Genomic DNA, 27,287 nt, shown 5'->3' on the forward strand with positions numbered 1-27,287 from the left:
TATTTAATTGACTACTTTATAGAAGTCTGTTTTCTGTATTTTTTTCTCAAAAAAGTCAAAATACATTGGCCATGACTGATTTATAAAATCAATACAAGGGTAAAACATCCAAGGGGTGAATACTTTTTATAGGCACTGTATGTAATATTTTTTGTCTGCCTCATAACCAGTTAAAACTCCTCACATGAGCTGTAATTGTACAACACTGTAAATGTAAAAAAGGGGGAAATCCATTTGTTTTATTCAGTCATCATTTTCTCCTTGATTTCTTTATATTTCATGACTTTTTTGAGGGTTCTGATATGATTGAGACAAGAGCAGAAAAAGAACAAACTTGATGGTATTGCCCTGTTCTCTGACTGTAAACATTTTAGCATGAAAAACTGAACAGATTCAACATTCAGTGAGATATTTCTGCAGCTTTTCCCCAAACAGTATTAACTTGTCAGGAAACAGAGACAAAGCTGTGACTTAAGAAATGTTCATAAAAAAGTAAGTGGAATATTTCCACCGGCAGCTTACAGTACAGATGTTTTTCAGATCTAAGAGTTTTTAGCTCTGCAGCTCTGACATTATTCTTGCAGAGATATCTCATAAAAGTAAATTAATGTTGCAAAGCTGTAGCTGCACTTACACAGATATTAAATTTAGCCCTGAATCCAAATGCATGTGATTGTTTTTTTAACTTCAGTGCATACTTCTGAAATACACACAAACATTATTCATATGTAAACAAGAGCTCTGCGTTCCTGTCGCAGTAGGGAAGTAATGGGTTCAAGTACAACAATAAACATCATTATACAAATCAGTTAATTTGACATTTTCAGAGGTTTCCAATAAAAAAATAAAACATATAAAAAAGTAAAAAAAAATAGATTACAGGTTTGAAAAAGGGAAGAAATATTTACAAGACAAAGTGTACACAAATATAAAAACCATATGAGAACCAGAAGCCTGTGGTTCTTCAGTCTGTTAACTTTAGACAGTCACAGGGATTTGAAAGTGTTGTAATGTCTCATCGTTCGAAAAAAAAAAATTCCACAGACATAACATTAATTAGTGAAACAAGACACAGGTGGGCTTTTTTTCCCCAATGTGTTCGCAGTTTCAACACTGCAGCACCTAAAATAAATCAGTTACAGCTACATAATTAGCTACTAAATCCTTCAATGACCTCTATGCCTTTAATGGTCATTTTAGGGACTTGAAAATGCTACGCATTAAATTCAGGCAACACAAAGGAAGCTTAAGGCCTGTCTTCTTATCATCCCAGGAAAGACTTCGAGCAAAAGTTTGGAGAATGCCCATCAAATGTTGAGACTGTGGCTATTTATGATGAAATGTTGCTTTACAAAGCCCATAACTCAGTTTCAGGTGCAGAAGAGAGAAGCCAACTCAGAATGGAGCAGATATTTGGTCCATATGTTTACCTTAGTTTGGTTTGTTGTATTCCTGAGGTGTTTTTTTCCTTCCAGAAGCTGGAGCAACAGAAATCCAACAGTCAATGGATATAAAATCCCATTCACTTAGCTGCTTGATTGTTAATCATGTCTAGAAAAAGAAAAAACAAAGTATCATAATATTATTTGTCATATCATGATGCATGTGTTTTCATTAGAACAATGATAAATAATAATATACAGTATTTCTTCACAGAAGGCAAAATTAATTTGAAGAACTGATTTAGTTTTGATAATAAAGGATTACTCAAAATGACCTGATCATCGAGAAACATCTGGAAGCTTCCATCTCTCACTGGTGTAAGCTCTTAATCTTTTTAAGATCAAATGGCACCTTAAGGCAGCTCTGTATTGCTTCCCTTTCCTGCCACCTCCTAATCTGACCCCATGGCCATGTACCTGTTTCCCTGCTTCTCCATGGGTGTCTGGATCTTAATGCCCTGTTCTAACCTTATGAGGTATTGGTAAGATTGAAACTACAGCTCGATTCATGACAAAAAGTGATGAGCAAGTTTTGATGTATCAGTTTGTCCATTTTTGATGTTATCTTATCACACTATCTTTGTCTAATGTCAAAATTTGTTTGATGATCTGAAACAATTAAGTGTGACAAATACGCAAAAAAGACGAAATCAGGAAGTGGCTAAATACTTTTGACAGCACTGTACATATCAGCGGCATAAATCACATATCAGCCTTATTTACCATGAGGCAAACATGGCTGCGGGATGTGCTTGGTCATAGTTGCTGAGGCAATATTAAAGGGATATTCTGGTATTTTTGAAGTTGGGTTGTATAAGGTACTTGGTGATAGTAGAAGCATTAGCCTCCAGTGATTTCAGTGAGTGCTGCCCCTTCAAACAGAATCCACATAGAGAAGCTAAGCTGCTCCACGTAATATAGCAAGTTTACTATAAAAATGGGCCAAAAAAATAATACTGGCTCAATCACACGCTATATTGGGCATTTTACTTTTCACCCAGAAAGCTGCTGGGTTGGGCACTATTTTGCAAGCGAGCTTTGGATAGTGGCTCACAGACACCTGCAGCTTGCATCACTCCCAACCCAGAGGTCCCTGCCTTACTGAATGCCCACCTTCTTCAACTCTCCAGAGAGAATTTGGAGAAACCTACCCTAACCTGAAGAGCTGAATGGAACAGGACAGGTCAGAACCTAAATGCAACACGCCTCTAGGTAAGAGCATTTTTAAAATGTGTAAATGTATGTAACTGAAGGGCAGCGCTCCTAAGTGTGCACCCTTGGTCATGCTATGAAAAAGAGAAGGAGGGGAAAGGATGACGGTGAATTTAACTAGACAACTGGAAAGGCAAGTAGAGAGGGAAAAGTTTGGTATATGTGTCTCTCTGCGCCTGTGCTATGTGCATTTGCATTTTGGGGCTGTTCATGTGTCAGTAAGATGACTTCAGTCAGAGAAGGAGCCACACCGTCACAGTCACCCAAATAAGTTTATGGCTGTTACTTTATTCTTCTAATGGCTGACAACTAGACAAGCTACAGTCAGTCTGATATGTTCACCTTATGAAAACATCGTGTCAGCTGTTGAAGTGCAAAACTGACCTGAAATAACTAGTTTTGTGCTCAGTTTGGTGGTGTTTTCTCTGCTAAAGCCTACAGACAAAAACATACCTGTCCAGATACACTCAGCACAGAAGCCGGCAGCCAAAGCTCACATTGCAACATTTTGCCAAACACAGTGGCTTTCTCCTTCAAAATGCTCAATATAGAGTACAATTTTAGCTTAGCCCATTTTAGCTTAAACTCGCAGAATAATTTGAAGTAGCCTAGCATCTCTGGATGCATTTATTTTAAAGGGGGCAACACTCTGTGAAATAACTGAAGGCTAATGGCACTGCTATCGCTAAGTGCTTTATAGAACCCAACTTCAAAAATACCAAAATATCCCTTTAATGCTGTCTCCCATTAGCATGGCTGTTAATTTTCCATGGTCAACCCTGAATTCACTTATCAATCAGCTAACGGTTATATCTATATCCATACCAGTTATATGGTGCTTACATGGACATCCCTAATTTCTTACCTTGCAGAGTCTGATGGACCTCATTTGGCAGGTCATCCAGCTCCTCCACACTCTTCCACAGATGAAACGCCGTTGCCTCACCTGGCCGCCTCCTGCTCTTCCATTCCACCAGCATCTTCAGCTTCTGCATGGTCACATCCTTCTCTGTTGACTGGATATCATCCAGCTCCTTTGAGTTCAAGTCCAGATAGATGGCCACTTGCCTCCACTCCTTCCCAAGCCGCTTGGCCACCTGCAAAAGTTGCTTCTCCGACAAGTCTCGGCCCTGAGTTAACGCCGTTTTCATTCCGTCTGGAGACACAGCGGTAACAAATATCAGCACTGGAGAAAAAAAACAAAGTTGTGCCTGAAGCTGCTCTTACAACAATAACAGGTACAAAAAATTAAGAAAGTCACCCGATTCATCCTGCCATCGAGGTCTTTTACAGCCTGTTTCTTCTTCCTCTGATGGACTGCTGCTCCCCCGCCGGCCTGTGAGAGACAGAGATCTTATTTAAGGATAACTGCAAATGCTGACAGAAACATGAGCCAAAAAAAATCAAGACAACAAGCTTACTGTTTGTCCTTTTTCTTGGCTTCTTCTCTTTGTCACCTACACAGTCACCTAGGAGTACAAAAATGACAGAAATCCCTTTACAATAGAACTAAATGACAGAAGTGAACATTTAGAGCTTAATATGAAGACAATATAAATCACATTTTCTGACACTTTCAACATCCATACACATAATAATTAAATAACGGGTTGGCCACTCAATCATATTTGGCTTTAATTCTGCCAACACCAGCATATGATTTTCATTTGTAAATCACAAAATATTTCAGTGCAGACTAAATAGACCGTTACCTTCTCTGATGGTGGCGGACCAAACAACCTCATCAGTGTCAGTCTCTACGAGTGATAATTTAAAGGGAGGAGGCTGCTCAAAGAAAGCTTCAAAGTAGCCTTTCATCTTCGTCACAGCGAGGGTGAATTTCAAATCCTGCAAAGAGATGCATGGGTAAAACTTAATGTGAAGTTAACACATTATATAACAAATTATTATGATGATGCAGTTTGATATAATCACATGTACAGTACTGTGCAGAAGTTTTAGACATGTTTGGGCCAAAATTTGAGGCTAAAGTAAGGCATGCAATGGCGATTACGCCACCTGAGGGCCCCATAGGGCGGGAAGGAGGATTGACACAACCCAGGTCATGCTCTGGATGTCTTTGCACATTACCAAGGGCATGGGAAAATAATCTGATGAAAACAAAACAAAAAACACAGCTTTAGGGCGGAGTTATGGATAGATGTGGCGTTTAAACATAACCTACGGTACTGTTAGGGCGGGCAGGAGGGCTGCCACAACCCCCTGGTTGTCGTGTGTATGTTCTAAACACCTGAAAACTGTTGGTGGTTGCTGGGCGCATTACCAGGGGTGCAACGGCTCGGACAACAGAAATGCTGTTAAGCTCAACCTTGGCTGCTGAGCGACACACGTACATGTCAAATGTGTTGACACTGACTCTGGCCACCCTCCCTCCTCTCTTCAGCCCGGGGTTGTGGAACATCAGGACTTGTGAAGAACCGTAAGCGCTCTGCATGCCTAAAACTTCTGCACACTATTGTATATGAAAAAAAGACACACCTGAGGTTTGATCTCCCCCTCTGGCTCGCTCAGCAGACGGTACGTCCCCTCGTCCAGTTTACATGTTGGAGGCTTCTCTATCCGGATGTAACGGTTCTTGTAACCCTGCACTTGTTTGCGTATGTCCTGGTAAACATGAGCACAGGATCAGTTATAATTATTTGGAGGCTCCAGGCAGTGGAAAAATGTGCTCAAAGCAATCCTAATTAGTTAACCAAACATTCAAATGCATCTCTTTCAGGTAACAAAGCCAGAGAAAATAGCAGACATATCCAATTCTGATAAATACAGTAAATACCTTGATACCTAACAGTGTTTCCTCACCACTTCTTAGAGAAGCATCATAACTCAAACTCACTACAAAATGCACATATAGCATTAGTTCAGGCAAGCCTAGGAGTACTATTGAGATCAGCTGATCTCGCGCAAGCCCCTCATCAGGCGACAGCCAGCTGATTCGCACACGTTTGGCTAAACGCACTCAGGCTGCCTTTTTAAGTTGATTTATCCTGTTTTCTTTGCTGCTCTCGCTGCAAACTGCTTTTTGCACCCCTCCTCCACCCCAGCTCCTCTTTTATTCTGCTTCTGGCATAATTAATGCTGTTCTGTTATCATTGATGCTTACTCTGCTGTGGGTTTATTGCTGCTTCTCTCCCTGCCTCAGGCTTTCCTTGTATGCACAGGAAGAGCAGGATCATGTTCTGTTCCCATTCCTGCTTGCTCATGAAAACTGGGGATCTCAGAACAGACACACCGCCAAATATAAAATAATAGCAATAAGTGCAAACAAACAGCTGCTATTACGGACACAAAAAATTATAAGTGCAATTGTGTGTTTCTTGACTAATTGATCTTGAATGAACTAAATATTTCAATGTCTCAAGTTGATGGGTAAATCAGAAAAAATATGTACAAACACTATTTGTTCAGTATCTGTTCTACTGTGTTTGTTGCATGAAATTTTAATCAACTACTTCATTGTTTAAATATGCCTATAGGGATCTACCTAACAATAATTGTTTGACATGAAGACACAGGAGGCTTTTGACGGGCTTGAATACTGCTGTTGGGGAAGGGGGTCTAATTCAATGCTATTCTTTTCGCTCTTGATCTTTTATTTACATTTAAAATACATATCTATTAGATTTAAGTTCTGCCTTGACACAGTAGAATCGACCATACAGAGTGGAAAATGACATTGGCCTTATAGGATCAGTCATTCAGTGGTTCAAATCCCATCTTAAGGAAAAAACATTTTCTGTCTCACTTGGCAGTTTTTCATCTGTGAATTTCAGTTTAGACTGTGGGGTGCCATGAGGTTCCGCCCACTTTTATTCCATCTTTATGTGCTTCCCCTTAATTTCATAATCCAAAAACACAATGTCTCATACCATTTATATGCTGATGATACTCAACTATACACCTCACTTTCCTCTGATAATCTCAATCCTGTAAATCAACCAGTCAAAATTTACACTGCCTCAGTGCAGTATGACTTGTCACCAGCAGGTTCATTTCACAGACATACCCACACTTCCTGAGTGACCTTAGCAGCGCTGTTAGGAAATGACTGAGTGTTACTGTCATGTATCTTTCGACATTAAATGGTGTCTTTTCTGTAATACCTATCGAGATGGAATGTTGCCATTATGATAAAAAAACACTGTGTTTTCCTTTGCAATGAAAGCATTTGATGAAGATGGTCAATAATCACCCAAAATAGATGCTACTGGCAATGTAATGAGGTGTTTCATTGTATTTATGCAATACAAATACAGAGTATAACATAATCACAATAAATATCTGTTTGGTTTTTGTGTCTGTGTATTACACCAACCTGGAAATCTTCTGTTTTTTTCTATCAAGCACCACAGCATGAAAGCCAGTGCAGGTTAAAAGACAAACAAGAAGTGAAATTTTTGGTCCTAATTCAGTTCTTTTTTTCATGCATGCAGATGGCCGACCTAATTTTCACAGGCATTTTGCTGGAGTTTCATCCAGCTGGTAAAACTTAAAATCACAGTAGAAAAGATTAAGTGTTCAGGTGATGGTCCCATGGATGGAATATTTCATTCAACTGTGTGCGTAAGGAAAGGGCTTTTTATCTTTATGTTTTTCTATTTTGCTAAAGGGAATGCATAAATCCTTTTATTAAAAAAAGAAAGGTACTTTAAGTGGAAAGTCACAAGGATTTTTTTCTTTCACACAGGCTCATCTATGCTGCGTTTTTTAAAGTATATAAAGGTAATTTAATGTTTTTCAGTGGGTCACGACTAGGTGTCTGAAAAAAAGGTGATTATTTTACCCTGTTTTACCATGAAATTGGGTAAATTTAAATGTTCGATCAATATTTCAACTAATCTATCTCCTCTTCTTGCAATAAATGGCTACTTTTCCCATGATAATTAAGTAATTTCACATGTTCTCTGGAAAATTGGCAAAAATGTACACATAATGATGGGGAAAGAGGGTACAAAATGTGTCATTTATGTCTCTTTTCGTTCTTTCTTTCTTCATTTTTTTAAATCAGGTGTTTTGGTCAAATCATGCTCCAAACTGCAACATATTCAATTAACTAAACATGCATTGTTGAACATTTTTTTGAAACTTGGGTCACAACTCGCGATCCGTCGTAAGACAGACTGGTGGGTCCTAAGGCCGGACCAGTTGAGAACCACTGCTGTAGAGTGATGGGTACTAAAATGTTGATTGAAGATGGAAGAAAGTTTAAAGAAAACTCAAAGTCCCTTTTTTGTCAAAGCTGGCCTAAATATTATTCAGGAATCTGTGACTACACAATGTGAAATGTATTTTTCAAGTCAATTCTGATGCTACAATCATTCAAATTAATTTTTCTCTCATTAATCTACACTTAGTACATCATAACAAAGCTCCTCTCCAGCTCAATCAGGTCGGATGGGGACCGTCAGTGGACAGCCATATATATGTCTTTCCAGAAATGTTCGATGGGGTTCAAGTCAGGGCTCTGGTTGGACCACTCCAGGACATTAACAGATTTGTCCCTAAGCCACTCCTGTGTTGTCTTAGCTGTGTGCTTAGGGTCATTGCCATGTTGGAAGGTGAATTTTCAGCCCAGTCTGAGGTCCTGAGTGCTGCAGAACAGGTTTTCATTGAGGCTATCCCTCTACTTTGCTCCATTCAGCTTTCAACCCTGACCAGTCTCCCAGTCCCTGCTGCTGAAAAACACCCAACAGCATGATGCTGCCACCACCGTGCTTCAATGTTGGGATGGTACTGGGCAGGTGATTAGTGGTGCCATGGTTCCTCCAGACATAATATTTAGAATTGAGGCCTTGCAACAATCCTGTCTCTGAACTCTGTCAGGAAGGTGGGACTCTGTAGTCAGGGATTTCAGAGCACTGTGCCATAAAAGGTACCTAGTGCTGATAACTTATCATTAAGTGCCCCATTTTGAGGACATCTAAATATATTTTGTGTTTTAATGAACATTTTTTGCATTGTTTTACATTTTACTGTCTAATAAGACTAAAACCTTCATTCTAAACTCTGTGAAGCGCTATGCATAAAGCTTTTGTCTGAATGGTGCTGTTTAGTAAGCCTGCCTTGCCTTGTCTTCTGGGATGGCTTCATCACAATGAGTACACTGTATTGACTGATGCTTACCTTAATGTCAGAGGCACTGTTGGTGGCCAGGTAGACATGGAAGCTGTAGTTGTTGTTGTCATTCCCCAGCTGCTTATAAACCAGGACCACCCCGTGGTGCTCCACAGACCGGGTCGTCTGAATGATGGGACCCACAGGTGACAGAGACGACACATTCCACTTCACATGACTACCTGAGTGGTCCACTGTGGGCTCTATGAGGGGGCGGTTGCCCTTCATATGCAGGACGCTGAATGTCATTTCATTTTCTTGATCTGTAAGGGGATGAAAGTTTTGTAAATGATGCTTTATGGCTTTAAAGTTTATTATGCTCTCTAAAAACAGTGACTTATCAAATATAGATGTCCTGGAGTCTGTTCTTACCAGCGAGGCAGACAGAGTGAGGGAACTGGATGGACTTGAGGACAGATGCTTCTTTATTGACTGTGTCCACGTTGAAGATGGGCCCAGCAAATTTCCAGGAGTCCCTCAGGAATGCCCCAAACTTGGACCAGGACAAGATTGAGTACCGCAAGAGAACCCGCTCTGATGTTTCAAAAACCAAACCAGTGACTGAGCACTCATATGTACCCTCTCCTTCCAGCTGCACCCTGAAAAACAAAAACACTCAGAGTCAGTGATTGTGTACGAGCAGAAATATTACAAGTGTGAATAGAGAACGTTTGATCTGTTGTACTTACTGTAATCGTCCCTTACTGATCTTCCTGGGTGTAACAAGCTCATAGCCATGGCTCTGTCAATAAAAACAACATGTTTGTTTGGGGAATGACAAAATCAGAGCAGACAGAATTCAACAAAACCATATAAACTTTAAAAACCCATTGGGACATTTAGAATCTGCAAATTTAGTCAGATACCATCTGGTTTCTGAACTCACCTGCTGGATAGCTTTGCATTTTTCACAGCAATATTTCCGCCTCTCATCTGTCGAGATGCATGAGAAAATGTGGAGATTTTTAATTGGCACGCCACTCAATCTGCAGAACATTTATTGTGCTTGAATGTAAGACTTCTGCTCACCTTTCTCACTGGAAGTCTCTGCTTCAGGACCAGGGACTGACTCTGGAAGAAAAAATCAAGTTTAATACTGCAGAATAAAAACCACACAACAGATTTGTACCTTAAGTCTCTAGGGAGATTTTCTAATTGTTTAACAGTTTTCTGGGTTGTAGGGAGGATGGTACATGTTCATTCGCACATCAAAGCAATTTTTCTAAAGCCTTCAAAGTCTAAATTATCACGCCTTTACCCCGTAATGCTACCACTAAGACCATGGCAACTATGACAACAAGAAGACATGGTGGTCTCAGCAACCTCATCAGTTTATCCAACAAGGCAAGTATTGGTATTGGTCTCGGACCTTTTTTAGACTCCTCTGCCTCCTCATTTTCTGCAATAAACACAGAAGAGGAGGCCACTTCAGTAAAATCCTCGCATTATAAAGATTTTTAATGATGTAAAATGCTGATGCCAATAATTACCTTCCTCTCCTCCATCTTTCTCAGCAGATGATTCTGGTGAAAAATGTAAGAAAGAAGAGAAACATACATATTACTTCCCTGTTGAGTTTTATGAGGACAATACCACTTTGATGTGTGACAGTTATGAAAAAAATAACACAAGCTGGAAATCAACTCGGTTAAGGCCATATCAGTTGTGGGTCTATATGTCAGGGACCTCGTCAGCCACCATGGCTCTACACTGCTCTGGCAAACTGACAGCTATTGTCCAGACCCATGCCCTGTCCCTCAACGTATCTTCTCAGATGGCCCCAGGTATGCAAGAGTCCTCCTGAGAAGTCCTGAAGAAGAGAGGTTGTGTCCCAGGCACTGGCTTAATCTGACTGCCTCAGGATAAACCAAAACAGTTTAGAACCAGTTAATGATGCCTCAGCACCACCAGCAATGTTCAGTAATGTTTGCCGACACGCAGGGATTTCCTCCTAGTCCACTGACAAAAGTCCCAGCAGCTTTGACCCACCCTCTTCATATCCTGGCTTTGGTAAATGCTAACAAAATCTGCATTATAACATATTAAAGCTTAATAGTTTTCTAGTCCTAAAGCTTTGAGTAATTACCTAGCAATAAGTCTCAATCTAGTGGTAACGACTAAATCAGTAGTTCTCAAACTTTTCCGCTTGCAACCCCTAAAATAATAGCGCCAGAAACAGAGGACCCACAATGTACCTGAAGGTGACTGACGCATAGTTGAAAACAGCCATACACATTCAAGAAAAGTTGTGTGCAGACTCATATTTTAAGGATTTAACAGGACTTTTATTTCAGCATAGATCTCACCAAATTACAATGTTTCAATTTCACATTGAACTGATTTTATGCATATATTTAAAAAATGGCATAAATACGTTTAAACGTAACGTTTAACCATTTAAAAATACTTTTTTGTGTTTTGGAAGGCACCTGTCAACCCTCTCTCAGCGTCTCACGACCCCCTGGGGGGCCCAGACCCCAAGGTTGAGAACCATTAGTCTCAACAAACATGTTTAATTTAAGAGCCTTAGAGGTGCAGGTGGCTGGATGTTTTCCTATTCCTAGATGGACAAAAGGCTCACTTTCACCCTACTTTTTACAGTTTTTTTGCTAAATTAAGATACGAAATAGCTAGCTGGAGCTTCATACTGTTGCACTCGGATATGAGAGCAGGATGAATCCCCCCAAGATATTAAATTGGAGAATTTTAGGAGTGGAAATTGCCCTTTTTATTCTGCTTATTTGGTATCCTATATGTAATAATGACTAATTTATTCAGAAAGTTTAATATGGATAACAATAAGGATAAAGTTAGAAAAATCATAGAATTCTGAGATGAGATATTTCAGATGGGTAAAAAATGCATTTTATTACTTAATATCATAATTGAATGACATTATTACAAAACTGAAAACTTCACAATCATCTTGAATAAATAAAATAGAAATTAGTAAAATTTTAGTTTGACTGACAGAGTTGACAGTAATCAAAATATGATGGGCAAAATAAGTACTATTTTGGAAAAAATGTTGACTTAAAAAATCTGTCCCTTTACACAATGCTATTTGAGACCTCAGCCTAAAAAAATAAAATCAAGTTTGAAACCTGTTTTATTCCTCATCACAAAATTCAGTGATATTTATCTTGCATGTTCTTTCTTGCACAAATCCGATGGAAATATATGAACAAAAACAAACTGATTGATGTGACTTGCAATGGATCATGTGAGGTCAAAATTCCCCTTTTTTAAGGATTTTCTGGGGGACTTATTTTCCAAAGTAAGACTCAAAAGAGCCACAAAAAAAAACTACGTATGGGGAGTACCAATGATATCATAACATCTGATTGACTGGAGAATACAATTTGCCACTAAAAAGGTCCGGTGCAGGAATCATGTATTTATTTCCTGTAGTTTTGGTGTCAGTTTTGTCTTTTGTCAAGCTTCATTTCTTAACTTCTTTCACAACTGTTTGACATCCTGCTGTACCTCATATCCCTCTTCTTCTTCTTGTCTTGACATCAGTTCACATTATCTCCACTCATGTCATAGACACCACCAGCCTTTATAGGGATGGGTGTCGCAAATTAGCATTTGCTATAAACACTATGATATCTTTATGGGATGGCTGGTCCCAGTGTGTCTATGTAGATTGTATCTACAAATAAACCATAAATAAATAAATAAGGAAACATGAGGTGATGATGTGGTGAGTCAAAACAGGTTAATCTGTTTAAAATGCATTTTTTTAAATCAAAATATCCATATTTGGTATCAACAACTTGATAACTGTATCACAGTCAGAAGTAGTCAGAATGATGATATAATCTTTGATTGATATTTTTCCCCACCCACAGAAAGTGTCATTAAATAAACAAACAGTTGAAAGAGTGCCTCTAACCAGATTCTTCATCATCCTCTTTATCCTCCTCTTCATCCTCAGAGCTGTCCTCAGTGGATGTGCCTGGGTTATCTGATAAATAAAAATGGAAGAGATGCATGAGGGAGCTAAAAACTTTGTACCGAATTTTCAATGAATGATGAGTAAAGAGATTCATTCCACAAAGACTAAAATTTATTCAGGAAAACAACTTAATGGAAATGAAAGGAGATTTCATGTCAACAGATGAGAAAGTTTCAGAGCAGTATGGGAAAAGAAAAGTGATTTAAACTTTTATGATATGATGTTTGTGCTTACCTGAACCACTGCTGTCACTTTCTGTCAGATTATCTGAAACACAACATAGTACGTTAAATAAATAATTTCATGTTAGAGCGGTTTAATTTCTTAAAATGACTCATGGATGCCCTAATGTGAGAAATACTCTTGATTATTATGAGTCATTGTCATTTCGAAATTATTATTCAAATTTTTGTTAACTACATCATCCTTATCCTTATGGGAATTCACCCTTTTTCAAGGTTTCATAGCAGCATCTCTGTGGTTGGCATTGTAACAGTGATAATACAGAAATGAAAGGCTTTTGTTAATTTTGCACTGACAGGAACAAACACAGCAGCAGACAGACACAAACAACAAGTTATCATTCATGAATTCCTGCTAACAACCAAAGAAGGAGAGCAAACAATCAAAGCTACCTTCACTGATCATTTTATTAGGTACATCTGTTCATTTGCTTGTTAATGCAAATCAGCCAATCACATTGCAGCAACCATTGCATTTAGGCATGTAGACATGGTCATGACAGTCTGCTAAAGTTAAAATTGAGCAACAGAAGGGGAAGAAAGATGATTTAAGTGACTTGGAACGCATCGTGGTTGTTGGTACCAGTCAGGCTGGTCTGAGTATTTCATGGTCTACTGGGATTTTCAGGAGTAACCATCTCTAGGGTTTACAGTTCTCTTGGGATAAAAACTCCTGTTGAGCTGTTCGAGCTGATAAACACAGTAATGGGACTTTATTTGTAGAATGCCATTCATACATACAGAAAGTCAAGCTGCTTTACAGAGCAAAAACAATGTATGAAAAACATCGAAAGCATGACATGGTTAAAAAACAAGACCTAACTATTGACAATTTTAATCACTGAATTTCTGCAGTTAATCTCTATCGCTATCATCCCTTCTTGTTGGCACAACCCAGTGGTGCTCTGGATGTCCTTGCATATTACCATGGGCATGTGAAAATAATCTGTTAAAAAAATAACAAAGTCCACGCCCTAGGGTGGAGTAAGGGGTAGATGTGGCAAGGGAGCATGGAGTAGGGTACCGTTTGGATGGGCAGTAGGATCACCACAAGCCCCTGGTCATGCTGTGGATGTCCCAAGGGTTTGAAAACCATTAGAGTCTCTGGTGAAAAGGCCCAAGGATAAAAAGAGATGCCATGATACAGCTTGACCTTGGCTGCCAAGTGACACACGTGTCAGGCTTAACTCTGCCCCAAAGCCCCCAAGCCCTGGATTGTGGCACATCAGGGCCCCATGAAGAATCCTCTGCGTCCTACATGCCTAGAACTTATGCGCATAACTGCATGTGGTCAATTTTGGTAAATATTTGCTGCTGAAATCTGTTATGTTGTGTCTTGAAATGCAGTTTGTTGCTTGTACTATGCAGGGTCTGACATTAATGGTTGCCTGAATGCCTGGGGCAACTTCAAAAAGCCAACGGGCAAGCAAAACTTGTAAGGACATGCCCGATTATTATTTTCCTCTCTTGTTGTAAATACAATTTTCAGTGGGCTAACACATAGCAAACTAGAAAAGCACTCGGAGAGCACAGACCTCCGCCAATAGCCCTATCTCCCAATAGTAAAGAATCCTGTCAAAACTTCCTGGATCCGGACGATGATCCGGATCACTCCCAAAATCTAATCAGTTCTTCCTTATACCATTTCTTACATTTCCAGAAAATTTCATCAAAATCCGTCCATAACTTTTTGAATTGTGTTGCTAACAAACAAACTAACAAACAAACTAACTTACAAACTAACTTACAAACCCTGCCGATCACATTACCTCCTTGGCGGAGGTAATAAATACAGTTTCCTTAAGAAAGAAGTGTTGTGTATTGCTTTCCACAGTCAACAGGGCAATGGATTTTAGTTTAGTATGTTGTGAGAAAAATGTATGCAGCTAGAAAAAGTAGCTCCTAGACAGGGCAAGTAGGACTTCAGATGGTGCAAGTAGATTTGGGAAGCAGTTGCCCTTAAGGGCAAGTAGGCAAAACCTTAACGTCGGACCCTGCTATGTCTGTACCAAGTCTATGTGTCTGACTGCTCTGTGTCTGTAACTTTGTTCCATGTGCTGCTGCCTGTCTTGGTCAGGACATGCTTGGAAAAGATATTTTTTAATAGCAATGTTTTTCAGGTTAAATAAAGGTTAAGCAAAAATAATAAAAAGACTGAAAAGTTATTAATATAATTGTTGAAATTTAGTAAAATATAAGAAGTCATTCAATTATTAAAATTTAGTAAGACAGTATGAAAAGTTTAAATGCAGTAGATAGCTGTCTTTATGCCTTTGACATTCATATTGATAATGTTACGGCGTGAGTATGAGAGCAGGAGCTAAATGTAAAAAACATCCAATATGCACACAGACAGTGCTATGCTCCCCTTCTGGCTCAGCTGATCCATTTTTTGCCTCTCTACTACCTCTGTTACTACCTTCAAGCCAGGACAGAGGAGAGGATCACCTTGTACTCCAATTATGTCTCTGTGACATTCAAAGTGAAGGTGAACTGTTAAAGGGGTGCAGATGTCATCATTTTAAGCAGCACTATGAATTGGGATACTAGCTCAACTAATATTACCAAGGTATTTAGAAGAGCAAATCTGAAGACTGAACCTTGAAGCAGATGGGCCACAGCAACAGCTGACTACATAGGGTGATACTCATGTCAACAACAGGAATCAAAAGCTATAAAGCCCATGGGCTCATCAAAACTGGACAACAGAAGACTGTAAAAGTGTTTTCTGGACTATGACTATTGAGCTAAACGTATTGATGGCCACCATTGGCATATCAGATATTTGCATCAATAGGCAGTTGAACAGGTATACCTAATAATATGGCCAGTCAATGTATATCTTCTTTACTCTTTAAGGTGAAAAATTTTCTTAGGCAGAGAAAATAATCTCTAATTCAGCCACATGCCTTTTTTGGTCAACTCTTCTCCTCTCTCCCTCTGTTTAACCTTTTCTTGAAGTAAACAGATGGACTTCAGATTGAAATGTCAGAAAAAGAATCAAATTACCAAGCTTTACTTTTTGTCACTATGGCTCTTTAAACAGGTGCAATGAGCAAGCTCTCTTTTTAGTTTACTGTGTATTTATTCAGTCTTCATCTGAACTAGCCATTAAAAAGGCCCTCAGCATGTCTCACTTACACAACCAGCTTTTACATATTAATCATTCCTGAGCAGCTGACCTGTGGCACCCTGTGAAGATGACTATGATAAGTGCCGTGCAATAACATCCTGGCACAGTTATAAAGACGGGTCCAGAGGAGCTGCTGCCTCCTCTCTCTTCCCAGCAGCGGTGAATGTCCGTGGACCGGGCCATCTGGCTGAGTGCCTGGCCAGCTAATGGATGGAGCCCATCCACCCCGGCCCGTGGAGTTTTATCTTAGACTAACAAGCAGATGCTGCCATCGCTGTTCCACTCACAGCGCCTCCCTCATCAATCTTGCTCTCCTCCACTCTGCTCGATCTGTCTGCTTCTCCTCTCTCTGCACTCCCCCGTTCCTCTCTTTCTCTCTCCTTGTCCTCAAATGCCTCCCTTGGCCAATCTCTTACTCTGCTGCTGCCTCATCTGAGCCAGCAGGCATCCCTCTTCACTCCAGCTTGGCTGCTTCCCTTCATCAGCCTGACAAACAAGGTGGAGAGCAAACACCCACATAGATACCACATGCACACATGCAAACGCACACTTGTTCACAGCTTGGAAAGTTTAGTTAGTTTCATGGGTGCAGACTGCCATCTGCTGGTGTAAAAGGGAAACAGCAGCAGAAGTCATCAGAGAGGCTGATACGCAGTACACAGTAGTGAAAGTCTGACTGCAGATGCATCAATACCACTTTTCTGTAAGCACATTTGCACTCACTGATGCTGATAATAGTTTATTATGATCCTGGGTCATATTTGTGTTCTGGTCATGTTTATTGGGATATATGCTCTACCGCCCTGCAGTGTGAGGGTGTTTCTCTATGTATGTTTTAAGAGACATCACAATTCAGCAGCAGCTGATCATCAATTAGCAGTCAGTCAGCTTAAACAGCGGCGCTTTACTAATTCTAATAAAATACATTGCCAAATGACACCCCACAGTTCACTAGCCCTGTTACCCACCAAATAAGCCAGTCTATATGGGTACTGAAGAGTCACCACACTTCACAACACTCTGTACCAGAATATAAGGCAGATAACAGCTGGACGAGTGAACACGGGATCCCAAGGAGCTTCAGTATCCTCCAGAGGGCATCTTAAGGGGTCAAACCCCCTCCAGGAGTCAACACAGACTGCAAGCAACCCTCTACTGAATTCCAAAAAGCGTTGAGTGAAGACCTGAAGCGCCAACATGTGGTCAAGCCTGACTGTTTAGGCCACTGGTGTAGAAGCAGCAGATAATGGATCTTTGAACATTGAAGTAGAGAGTCTGGTAGAGGTCTGGTTTATGTTTGGGCCTTCATTCAAAATGTTCAGGGCTCACTGTGAGTGTGTGGCGCCCTACGCACCTGATGGTACAGTTGTACGATTTTCCAATATTCACCAATATTCAAGGCAGATATAAGATTTATGTTTTATGAAAATGTCTGCCGATATACGGTCTGTGAATATCAGCAGAAATTTCCATAACTGCTAAACTGATGTATCACTTTTTTGGGCTATGATCTGCAGTTACCAATGTCCTGCCATCCCAAATGTTTAGTTTACATGAGCTTACCATGCTGTTGTGCTACACACAAGGCAGTGAACACTGATAGCTGTGATGTAAATGATCTGCAACAGATCTGTGCTGTTGGCAGACTGTTTATATGGCCACAGCATTAATAAGCACTGGGATGAGGTGCTGATGGTAGCTGAAATACTCTCCCTAAAATTCTGTGACCACTGAAATTTATATCAAAAATACTTTAAGAGTAGAAATAAGAAAACTGAAGGTTTTGTTCTGCGTCAAACAACATAAAAGTGCTGGCCTGACTTATAAATTTGATATTCATAGCGAACAGTTAGCTGTGAACTCAAATTGTGAAGTTTTAAGCAGAAACAGCAGAGCTTTCTCACCTTATTCCTTAAAAACTAAAGTGTGTTTTAAGGACCCAGGTTTTAAGTTTGAACTAAAGCTAGTTTAATTGATGTTTGGTACTTGGAAAGACTTTGTTTTTGTGTTATTTCAAGCACTGTGTAAGGATTGTCTCAAACACTATGCAACCCTGGTGTTTAATTAGGATAATTAATTTTAAATTGAAAGTTAAAGCTATTTTAAAAAGGAAACATTTTTCCTTGGTGCCCTACAGAGCTCATGTCTGTCAGCAGGTCATTATAGTGCAGTTTGTAGCTCTAAAGAAAGCAGACAATGCTTACTTCTACTGTTATAGTTTAAAAAAGCATGTTGCACTTAATGAACATTAGACCCAACTCAATAAATTGGTGTTTTTTAATTGCTGAAAGTCTATATTTGAAAAAAAAAAAAACACAACATCTAATCAAACATTGCTAGTTCTTCTATGCCAGTTTCTAAAATAAACAGTCACAGTGAGAGTAAGACTAACAAACAAACATTCATACTATGCATATTTTTTAAAAAAAAGAAAACATTTTTGCATGGTTTTAGTATCAGCTTAGATGAGTTTGGAAATAAAGGCAGTATCAGAAACTACAACTGAAAAACTGTAGACACAAGTAAAAGGATGACAATGCAAAACTCTTGCTGCTAACTCAGGCAAATAATATGGAAATCCCAAAGGGCAAACCATAAGAGGAGAGAAAGGTCAGAAGGGATAAAGAGGTGAAGGAAACCAAAACAGTGAGAAATAATACATGAGGATGCACTAGTGTTTAATATTAAAAGGAGGAAGAGGAGAGATGGAGTACAATCACTGCATGAACAAACAACACAAACACATGTAGCCCCTCGTGAAAGTGAAAGGAGAAAGAGTTCAACAGTATGAGGGTGGAAAAAAGGGTTGATGTTTACCTTTGTTACCAGGTGCTGGGATATCTCCGTCTCTGTGGGGCAGAGGAGATAAGAGTCAGACAACTCTGAATTACACTGAAAACACAAGGAGTCACGTGAGGGTAGTCTGGGATGTGTGATGACAAGAAGAAAGAATTTAGAGGTTGAAGTGTTGGAGTGTAACATTGTGCAGCTGCAGGCTGTTGTACTGAAACCACTTCTGCTTTTAGATACAAACACACAGTTAAACGAATTAGAAAAACAGGAAACGTGCACCTCACTCACTCTTTTGACACCTCCCACCCAGCGATAGATGCATCTTCACACACAGAGTGACCCACTTTCACAGCACTGTTAATAGTGCAGGAAATGACGCATGGAAAGAAACTGACAGGGCAGTTGAGCCCTTAAATGATCCTGTGTTTGTTCTGCATTCTGTTTCAGAGACATCAGTGCAGCTGACTGATTCACATTCATTCAATTGTTAATTTACTTTCATTGGCATCATTATGTGATGATATGATCAGATAGTGTTATCATTTTACAAAGTTTTGGTGTTTGAAATATATCAAACTGGGGTTATTTCAGTGTCAGGTTTTAAGCCTTTGATACAATTCCAGTAATGTTTCTATACCATGGCAACACAAATACAAGTCTGAGAAACTCAATACTGGTCAAATGAAATCTGCCTATATCAGCTATAAATATTGTCCTTACTAACAAAAAAGTCAACAGAGTTTTAAGATGGAACAACCAGCCTACAGAACACAAGCAGAAATCTCTTTTCCTTTTTCTAATCATTCCTTATACTTTAAGTGTGTTTTAAGACTGAAATGTGCTCACTTATTCATCCTCAAACTTCAAATCACATGTTTTAAATACTGAATTTTAAGTCCGACTCATTTAAATATCAGTATTGACTGGGATATCAGCAAAAATCCAATATTGTGCATCCCTATTAAAATAAAGCAAGTATCAATCCTTCTAATGGCCTTATTTGTAACTAACAGAGTGAATAAGCAAACATTGTTTGAACTGATGAAAGCTTTAAGTGCATTTCCAACAAGAAGTCTGGTTTGGGTCATTGGATGACCATATCTGTGGTTCCACAGTATACTGCACCATTATTTGGTAGGTGGGGATGTGAGCTAGCTGGTAGTAGCCATGTCAGCTGTGTGACACTGTGGCATTATAGCAGGTCTGCACCTCTGAGGTTGTTTGAGGGGTAGTGCTACATGTTAATATTATTTGCAAAAACCAAAAACAGCCTTGAATTACTCTCTGGAAATCCATGGCATATTCAAACACGGTGCCTTTGTGTTTTTCCAATATCAAGGCATAGGAATGCAACATGGGAATTTGCTTCTTTAAGCAATCACCTGACTGCAGTGTGCCTAGCTCCTCTCTTTAGGGTTGGACAGGCATGCTTGTTACTGTAATAGGCTGGGTGCCAAAAAGTAGGAAGGTACATATTATGTAAGTTAAATTGATACTTATCATTAATTTTGGCAGTGGAAGAACAAATAATTGCATATTATACCAAACCAGAATGAGTTTGCAGTGATTTTGAATTTGCTGTAATCCCATGTAGATATTTCTTGAAATGTCACTTTTTAATTGAGTGACATAAAGGCTGTACAATCAAATTCACATTTTCATAGTTATTGCAATATAACTTTTTAAAAAATATGTAAAGTGTGGTGAATTAATTTATACAAACAAGCAGCAATGTACTAAATATAGCAGGGGTGTCCAAACTTTTTCCACTGAGGGCCACATACAGAAATATACAAGGATGGTCAGGCCACCTTTATACTCCATGCCTTGAGGATATTGAAGTTATCAAGACTAATCAAATGCAAGTTTATAGATGCTAAGTGATATTGACCTAATTGGTTAGGTACTGGCTTACAAGGCAAATAGTTATTTTTAGGATACTGGGGAGCCATTCAGATTTCAGGGGGCATCATTTGGCCCTGGCTACCACTGGCTCTACCCCTGAAATGTTATTGGTCTTGCTATTTGCTGCGATAACACATCAGGACGTTATTAATCAAGATATCTTCTTATCAAAATGTTTGTTTACAGAATTAACGTGGTAGCACTGCCTTGTGTTGAAACCAAGACAATACAGTAGAGAACAAGCTTTATGTTCTTATGTGGGCGCCATATTTCATTTTATTTCAGGAATTTTTTTTGCAGGCCAATAAAAAATGGGCTGCGAGTTGCATTTGGCCCCCCTTGAATAGAGCCTTGGTTCTTAGCTGACATAAAAGTGGGGCACAAAGCCATGTTCAGTTGGCTGCAGATGTATGCCTGCCCAAAAAAAGAGAAAAAAAAAATGGCCAAAAAGTCTATGATATGCTTTTATTTTGTAGGACGTCTCCACCTCTTTGTTTTGTCACATTGTTTGTTTTACCTCAACTCCAAACTGCCCCATTTTTTTCTGTAAATATTCAGATATTATTGGGAAAAAAAATTTAGTCGGGATATGTTGTGGGTCCTGATGCTTGATCAGCTGAGAACTAGTGGAAAAGAGAAAGGGAATACAGTCATTGACAGAAGTATTGGCACCCCTGGAAATTTTCCAGAAAATATACCAATGCACATAAATGAAATAAACATGTGTATACCAAAAACATTTGTAATTGCAACCATTTCTGGGGGATATAGTGTATTTTCTGTAAAAATTTCAGGGGTGCCAATACTTCTGTCCATGACTGTATATCGGCTCTCACACTTGGAGTTAGATGTAGCTTTAGGTATCTGTCAGGTACCCTCAAAACAACTGGCAGTAAGGAGGTCATTATAATGCCAAAATCTAAGATTTCAATATGATAGAAACTATTTCAATACTTGTCTAGATACCATGGCAACAATAACTGAGTTCTAACACCCAAAATATTGTGCAATTTCTTGTTTTATGATGATAAAAAGCAGGCTATCTCCTGCACATGGGCTAAGATGCACAAAAACATTGCTTCAGGGCTAAAATTATGCCATCCTATTTGTGCAGTATGGATAGTGTGCAGGAGAATGCTGTCGATTTGTGATGAATTCATTCCTCATATGTACCTGTCATATAAAACAGAGGTTATTTTTTGGCATTTTTAGTACTTATCGAAACTGCCAATCATTTAATTTTGTATTGTTTTTAAAAACCCAAGGTATCAAAACATGAACAAGAGCAAGAAGGCTAGCTAACATGCCCTGCAATCCCTGCAGGCCCAATTTTAGTCATATCAAACTGCACAGAAGATATCACATGCAGCTCTTCCTCAAATTAATTTAATGAGTTTAATTGTAGAAAAGTTGAGTTTGTCATCTAAACAATGAGTCAGGTGTTACTTTAGTTTGCATGCGTGTCTGTATAGGAGACCGGAGCAACCTGTTGACGCTTTCTAAGCCTGGACAAGAGACAACACGCCTGAGTTGCCTACATCTGGGGGAGACTAGAAGAACGAGTTCACCACCAGCATGTGTGAAAAAGTAGGTCACATCCCGCCCTGTGTCTTTTCCAAAAAGTTCAGAACCGGCGATCAAAAGCAGAATAATGAATCAGGAAATTAGGTTTATTAAGCTGGACCACAATGTGGGCTTCTATTTGGCGTCTGTAAATCCTGATAAGGCACTTTGGTTTCCTTTGTTTTCAAACATCTGTCCAGGAAATGTGCTTTCTTCTCTTCAAGGTCATCAAGTTGGCAGCCCTGTCACACCACACCAACCCTGAGGCTCGTATGTTGCCATAGTAATCATGTACTACCTTTAATAAATAAACTTGCTGCACTGGTTCTCAGGCTTTTTCTGCCCAGAAAATATGATAACACGATCCTCAGTGAGGGTGTTGGTCTGTTTCTGGCTAGAAGATAATGGTGCAACATTAACATGTCAAACACAACTTCCCAATGAAGAGAGGACATCTGTGTGTAGATAAACAACTGTCAGTTTGCATGTTACAAACAGAAGCATGAAAACAGATGACCTTTGGTTCTTCCAGTTATTAATATGACACCTCAATGCTTTCACTACGGTGTTTACAGGGGGTCATAAACAGAACAAAGGGAATATTGTCCTTCTACTGATAATAAATTGTAAATTCTCTTTTAAATTAAACCACTTCTATGTAGCGTGTTGTTTATAAAAGCCAGGGTAGTGCTGTTTATTCAGGGACTTTTCCAGCCCTAATGGCCGTGTGGATGATACCTGGACAAAGGCAACTGGTACACAAAGGACAGTGAGTCATCCGGATCATGTCACCTGTCTGTGGTTTACAACGCAACTGATAACAGAGCATATATGACTTACAATATAATTGGTTTGAATCAAATAAAGATTACTATTTGTTTCAATGAGAAAATAAATACTTTATATCAAATTTCCATTTGGTGAATACATGCAGGTCACATGTATCAAAGTAACAACTTTTGAAAGGTTGGTTATAGGGCAGGCTTGTTTGTAGGCCACTGAAGGATAATTTACATATGTAGGATGATTTACATTGTTATTGTTCTGTTTTCTTAACTCAGTCAAGTCAGTAAGTCACTATTATGAGAGAAAAAAACTTAACAGTTAAAACTCATTTATATGACTCACTGTCTTTTAATTTTGAAATAAATCAATTATAAAAATATTGACTTTTTATCTCATATATTTGCCATTTTTGTCAGAAATTCTGCTTTTTATCTCATGATTTTTAATCTTTATCTTATAATTTCCACTTTGTCTCATAACCTTAACTTTTATGTCATGATTACCTGTTTCTCTATCATGATCTGAATATTTGTCTCTTGATTTTGACTTTTTTTCTCATAATTTTTAATTTTTATCAGAATTTCCTCATTGAATGCTACATATTTCGCACTTTGTAAAACTATTTTTAATTTTTTTCTCGTGAAATTCATATTTAATGTTATTTAACATTTCTTTCCTAATAATTTGGAATTTTTAGGTAATAACTTCCATCTAATGTCTTTTCTTTTTGAGTTTTGTCATAAATTTCACTTTTTTCCTGCATTATAATGTTTTATTATCCCAAGTATTTGATATTTTTGTCACATTTACCAATTTTCATCATGTAATATGGAATTTTTTATCTTATAAGTTAATGTTTCATGTTTTTTTCCCTTTTTGTCTTTCTAATAATTTTTTGATCATATTTCTCACTTTTGTCTTATATTTTGGACTTCATTGCTGTTATCTTAATCTTTATTCTCATAATTATAGAGTTTTCACCTCATGGATATAATATTCTGAATTTTTTTTTTCATTCTCCATCTCATGATTTTTAATTTTATTTCATAACTTCCACTTTCTCTAGAAATCATGACTTTTATGTCATCATTTCCTGATGCTGAATCATGATTTTCAAAACTGTCCCTTTATTTTAACTGTATTTCTCATAATTTTGACTTTTCATGTCATAATTTCCACTTTTTGTGTCATAATTCAGGCTTTCAATGCCATATATTTCCTTATCTGTGTCATAGTTTGTAATTGTATGCCATGATTTTGTTTATCTTTTTTTAGGATATTTTTGGGCTTTTTATCCCTTTAATGAGAGAGGAGGAAAGTGGACAGAGTCAGAAACAGGGATGAGAGAGTGGGGGAGAGACATGCGGGAAAGGAGCCACAGGCCTGAATTAAAGCAGGCTGCCTGGATACATGGAGCGGGACCTCACAGCAAGGCTATCCACACCACAGCAATTCATTATTTTATATATTTTTGCCTTGTTTTCTCATAACTTGGATTTTTCATTTCTCCTTTTAGTCTTATACTTTTGCCTTTTTTTCTCATTTTTGTTGTGAATCTAATATTCTACGTTACACTTTCCATCTTATAATTTCGCATTGCTATCTTATAAATTTGATATTCAATGTCATAATATCAACATTTATATCATAGTTATGACTTTTTAACTGATTATTATGTCTTACTCCCATACCTTTGACTCTTTATCTCATTATTTCGATTTTCTTTTCGAAAACATCTGATCTTTTATAAGAGGTCCCACTTTTATCTCATGATTTTGTTTATCTGCTGATTCAAAATATTTTATCCCACATCTTATTTTTTGACTTTTTATTTCGTCATTATCAGTCAACATCTAACAGTTTCAACTTTTCATTTAATAACTGACTTCTGAACTCATTATTCTGTTTTCTATCTAATAAATTGTCTTTAATATCACAAATTCAACTTCTCAACCCATCATTATGAAGTACTCCTATAAACTCATAATTTTAGCTTTTTATTCTACTATGGTGTATCCTTTCATATGTCCTATTTCCCTTTTATACAGGAGAAAATGGGCTTCCATTAGTTTAACCTACATTTCCATCCGTCGTCTTCAAACATGCTGCTTGTTTTGTGTTTGTATGGTCCCAATTAGTGTTCTGCTACTCTGCTGTCAGTGAGTCATCTTAGTGTAACAACACAGCAGCGTGCTCACACAAAGGCATCTCCACATCCTTGTTATTTTACTTTATGTTCACTCTAAATCAAAAGTATCATCAGTTAGGGGTCTTTACATGCGTTATTTCAACTATAAAACTGCAGGAAAACGAGCGGACAGAAACAAAAGACTACTTCCTGTCTTGCCTCGAGGGGCCGATTTAAGCGCCTCATCCCACAGACATCATGCTGTCCGATCCGTAGCACAAACCCTGATGTAAATCCAGAGATCGGCATTCGTCTCATAAGAAAATACTTAGATTAAATAAACTTACCCGTCCTCCAGGTGACAAGCCGCCCCACAGCTCGCCATCTCCGCCACCATCCTCTCTCTGCAGCCAAACCCTGTTACGCTTTCAGTTCAGCACCTGCGCGTAAAACCACATGAATATGATCCAACCATCAGCTATCAGTGTCTCCTTAAAGCCCGAGGCACCTTTTCGTGAGATGGCCAATTGTAATCCGATTCCTCGTGGCTTAACTTCACATCACTTGTCCTTTTAGTTTCACCATCCTCTCCTAAGGAAAACAAACATCTGGAGTTTATAGGCTGCCATAAAAGGGCGCAGAGAGTTTCCAAAATCTTTAAACGCAAACAGGCTTCAGTTCAGTGTTAATGTGGATGTATTGTTTCCTCTCGCAAAATGTTGTTTGTGGCCAAGCGAGAGGTATATTCGATCTCCAAAATATAAGCTTCACTACTGCGCAGCACACATACGCACATGTAGCTTTGGAGATCAGCGGTGATGCGCAGCTGCAGCGCAAAGCTTCAGAGCACACCAACGAAAGCCACATGTGGGCGGGGGTGCAGCATCCCGCCTTCAGCATGGTTTTCACAAAGTCGTGTTGATGATTTACAGCATGACATTTACAGTTTTTTTTAAACTAGGAATACATCAATAAAAGTGCAGTAGATAAAAAGATGTTTGCTGAAACGTAGACTGAAATCGGCTGCATGTCTGCAGATGTTTTAGAGGGATAATGCACAATAAATAGAAACGTATGTGCTTTGGAACTTTCTAGGAGCAAGATAAGGTATAATCATCTTATTTACGCAAGTAAAATAATTGCATCACTATCACAAAGCATTGAGAAAGTGGGAAAAGTAAAATAAATTTTGCGCAAAAATGTATTTTGACTAGTCTTTCCGGCTAAGATGTTTGCATACGTCGTTTTAGATACATAGTTGTGAGTTGCACATTTTTTTCCTCACATGAAAGCAGCCAGCCAGCACTTCACACTGCAACTAGGTCACTTTGAGCGGGAAGACATTCATTGCAAAGCTGCATTACCTTTAATCCACCACCAGATGTCACATCAGACAACAAAACTAGCCCAGAGCAGCAGCAAAAACCATCCTTTCCCAAAATATCCTTGAACCAAAATACATGTTCATGCCAGATTTGTGTATTGGACATGCAGCATGAAGTTCAAATGAAATGTGTAAAGATACAAGTTATGTATCTGCAGCAAAAGCTCAGCGTCCATCGGAGAGATAAAGAGAGGTAGTGAGAGCTCTGTGAGAGCCTGAGATGTCCAGTGGGAGGAATGAGTGAAGGATCAAGGGCTTTCTTATTGATCTCCCCCTCATTGATCCTCTCCTTTCCTACTCTCTCCATCCATGTGTCAAACTTACTCAGATAGAGATAAAGTTTGCAGCAGAAGAAGAGAGCGGGAAAGAGAGAGACAGATTCGGTGGGCTGACATGGATGTTATCCAAGCAGCACAGTCCAAAGGGAGAGATCAGCTCCTCGGTGCAGGAAAAGTAGGCACAACATCAGACTCTGTGGTGAGACGATACCTCCTCCAATAGCTCAGGAAACTAGAGATAAAACCAGAGAAACAGAAGAGAGGGGGGAAGGAGAGGACAGGGAAGGTCAGGAGGAGAGGAGAGAAAGTGGGAGAAAATATAAGC

The 27,287-nt window shown here is 38.8% G+C and overlaps 1 protein-coding gene across 2 annotated transcripts; it reads right to left on the reverse strand.

Moving 5' to 3' along the window:
- Positions 1-72: 72 nt before the first annotated feature.
- On the reverse strand, positions 73-26,007 carry si:dkeyp-97b10.3. Of its 2 annotated transcripts, none has more exons than XM_041800064.1 (17): positions 25,648-26,007; positions 18,943-18,974; positions 12,985-13,017; positions 12,688-12,759; positions 10,280-10,312; positions 10,159-10,188; positions 9,819-9,860; positions 9,676-9,722; positions 9,479-9,531; positions 9,162-9,388; positions 8,799-9,052; positions 5,154-5,279; positions 4,367-4,502; positions 4,076-4,123; positions 3,916-3,990; positions 3,520-3,810; positions 73-1,551 (listed from the first exon to the last, which is right to left on the reverse strand). In XM_041800064.1, exons 1-17 carry the CDS (start codon positions 25,695-25,697, stop codon positions 1,523-1,525), a joined length of 1,578 nt encoding a protein of 525 aa, XP_041655998.1. In that variant the 5' UTR covers positions 25,698-26,007; the 3' UTR covers positions 73-1,522. The 2 variants fall into 2 exon arrangements, with proteins under 2 accessions (XP_041655998.1, XP_041655990.1); XM_041800056.1 differs by having other exon boundaries at positions 10,048-10,188.
- Positions 26,008-27,287: the final 1,280 nt, after the last annotated feature.

Source organism: Cheilinus undulatus, linkage group 2 (genome assembly GCF_018320785.1).
Source record: "Cheilinus undulatus linkage group 2, ASM1832078v1, whole genome shotgun sequence".
In the NCBI taxonomy this organism is placed as follows: Eukaryota; Metazoa; Chordata; class Actinopteri; order Labriformes; family Labridae; genus Cheilinus; species Cheilinus undulatus.

Excerpts from the sequence above, each read along its gene's own strand:
- si:dkeyp-97b10.3 (XM_041800056.1), bottom strand. The coding sequence starts at position 25,697 with ATGGTGGCGGAGATGGCGAGCTGTGGGGCGGCTTGTCACCTGGAGGAC. Across the intron at positions 12,760-12,984 it reads AAGTGACAGCAGTGGTTCAG|ATAACCCAGGCACATCCACT; the intron begins GTAAGCACAAAC and ends TTTATTTATCAG. Across the intron at positions 9,532-9,675 it reads AATGCAAAGCTATCCAGCAG|AGCCATGGCTATGAGCTTGT; the intron begins GTGAGTTCAGAA and ends TTTTATTGACAG.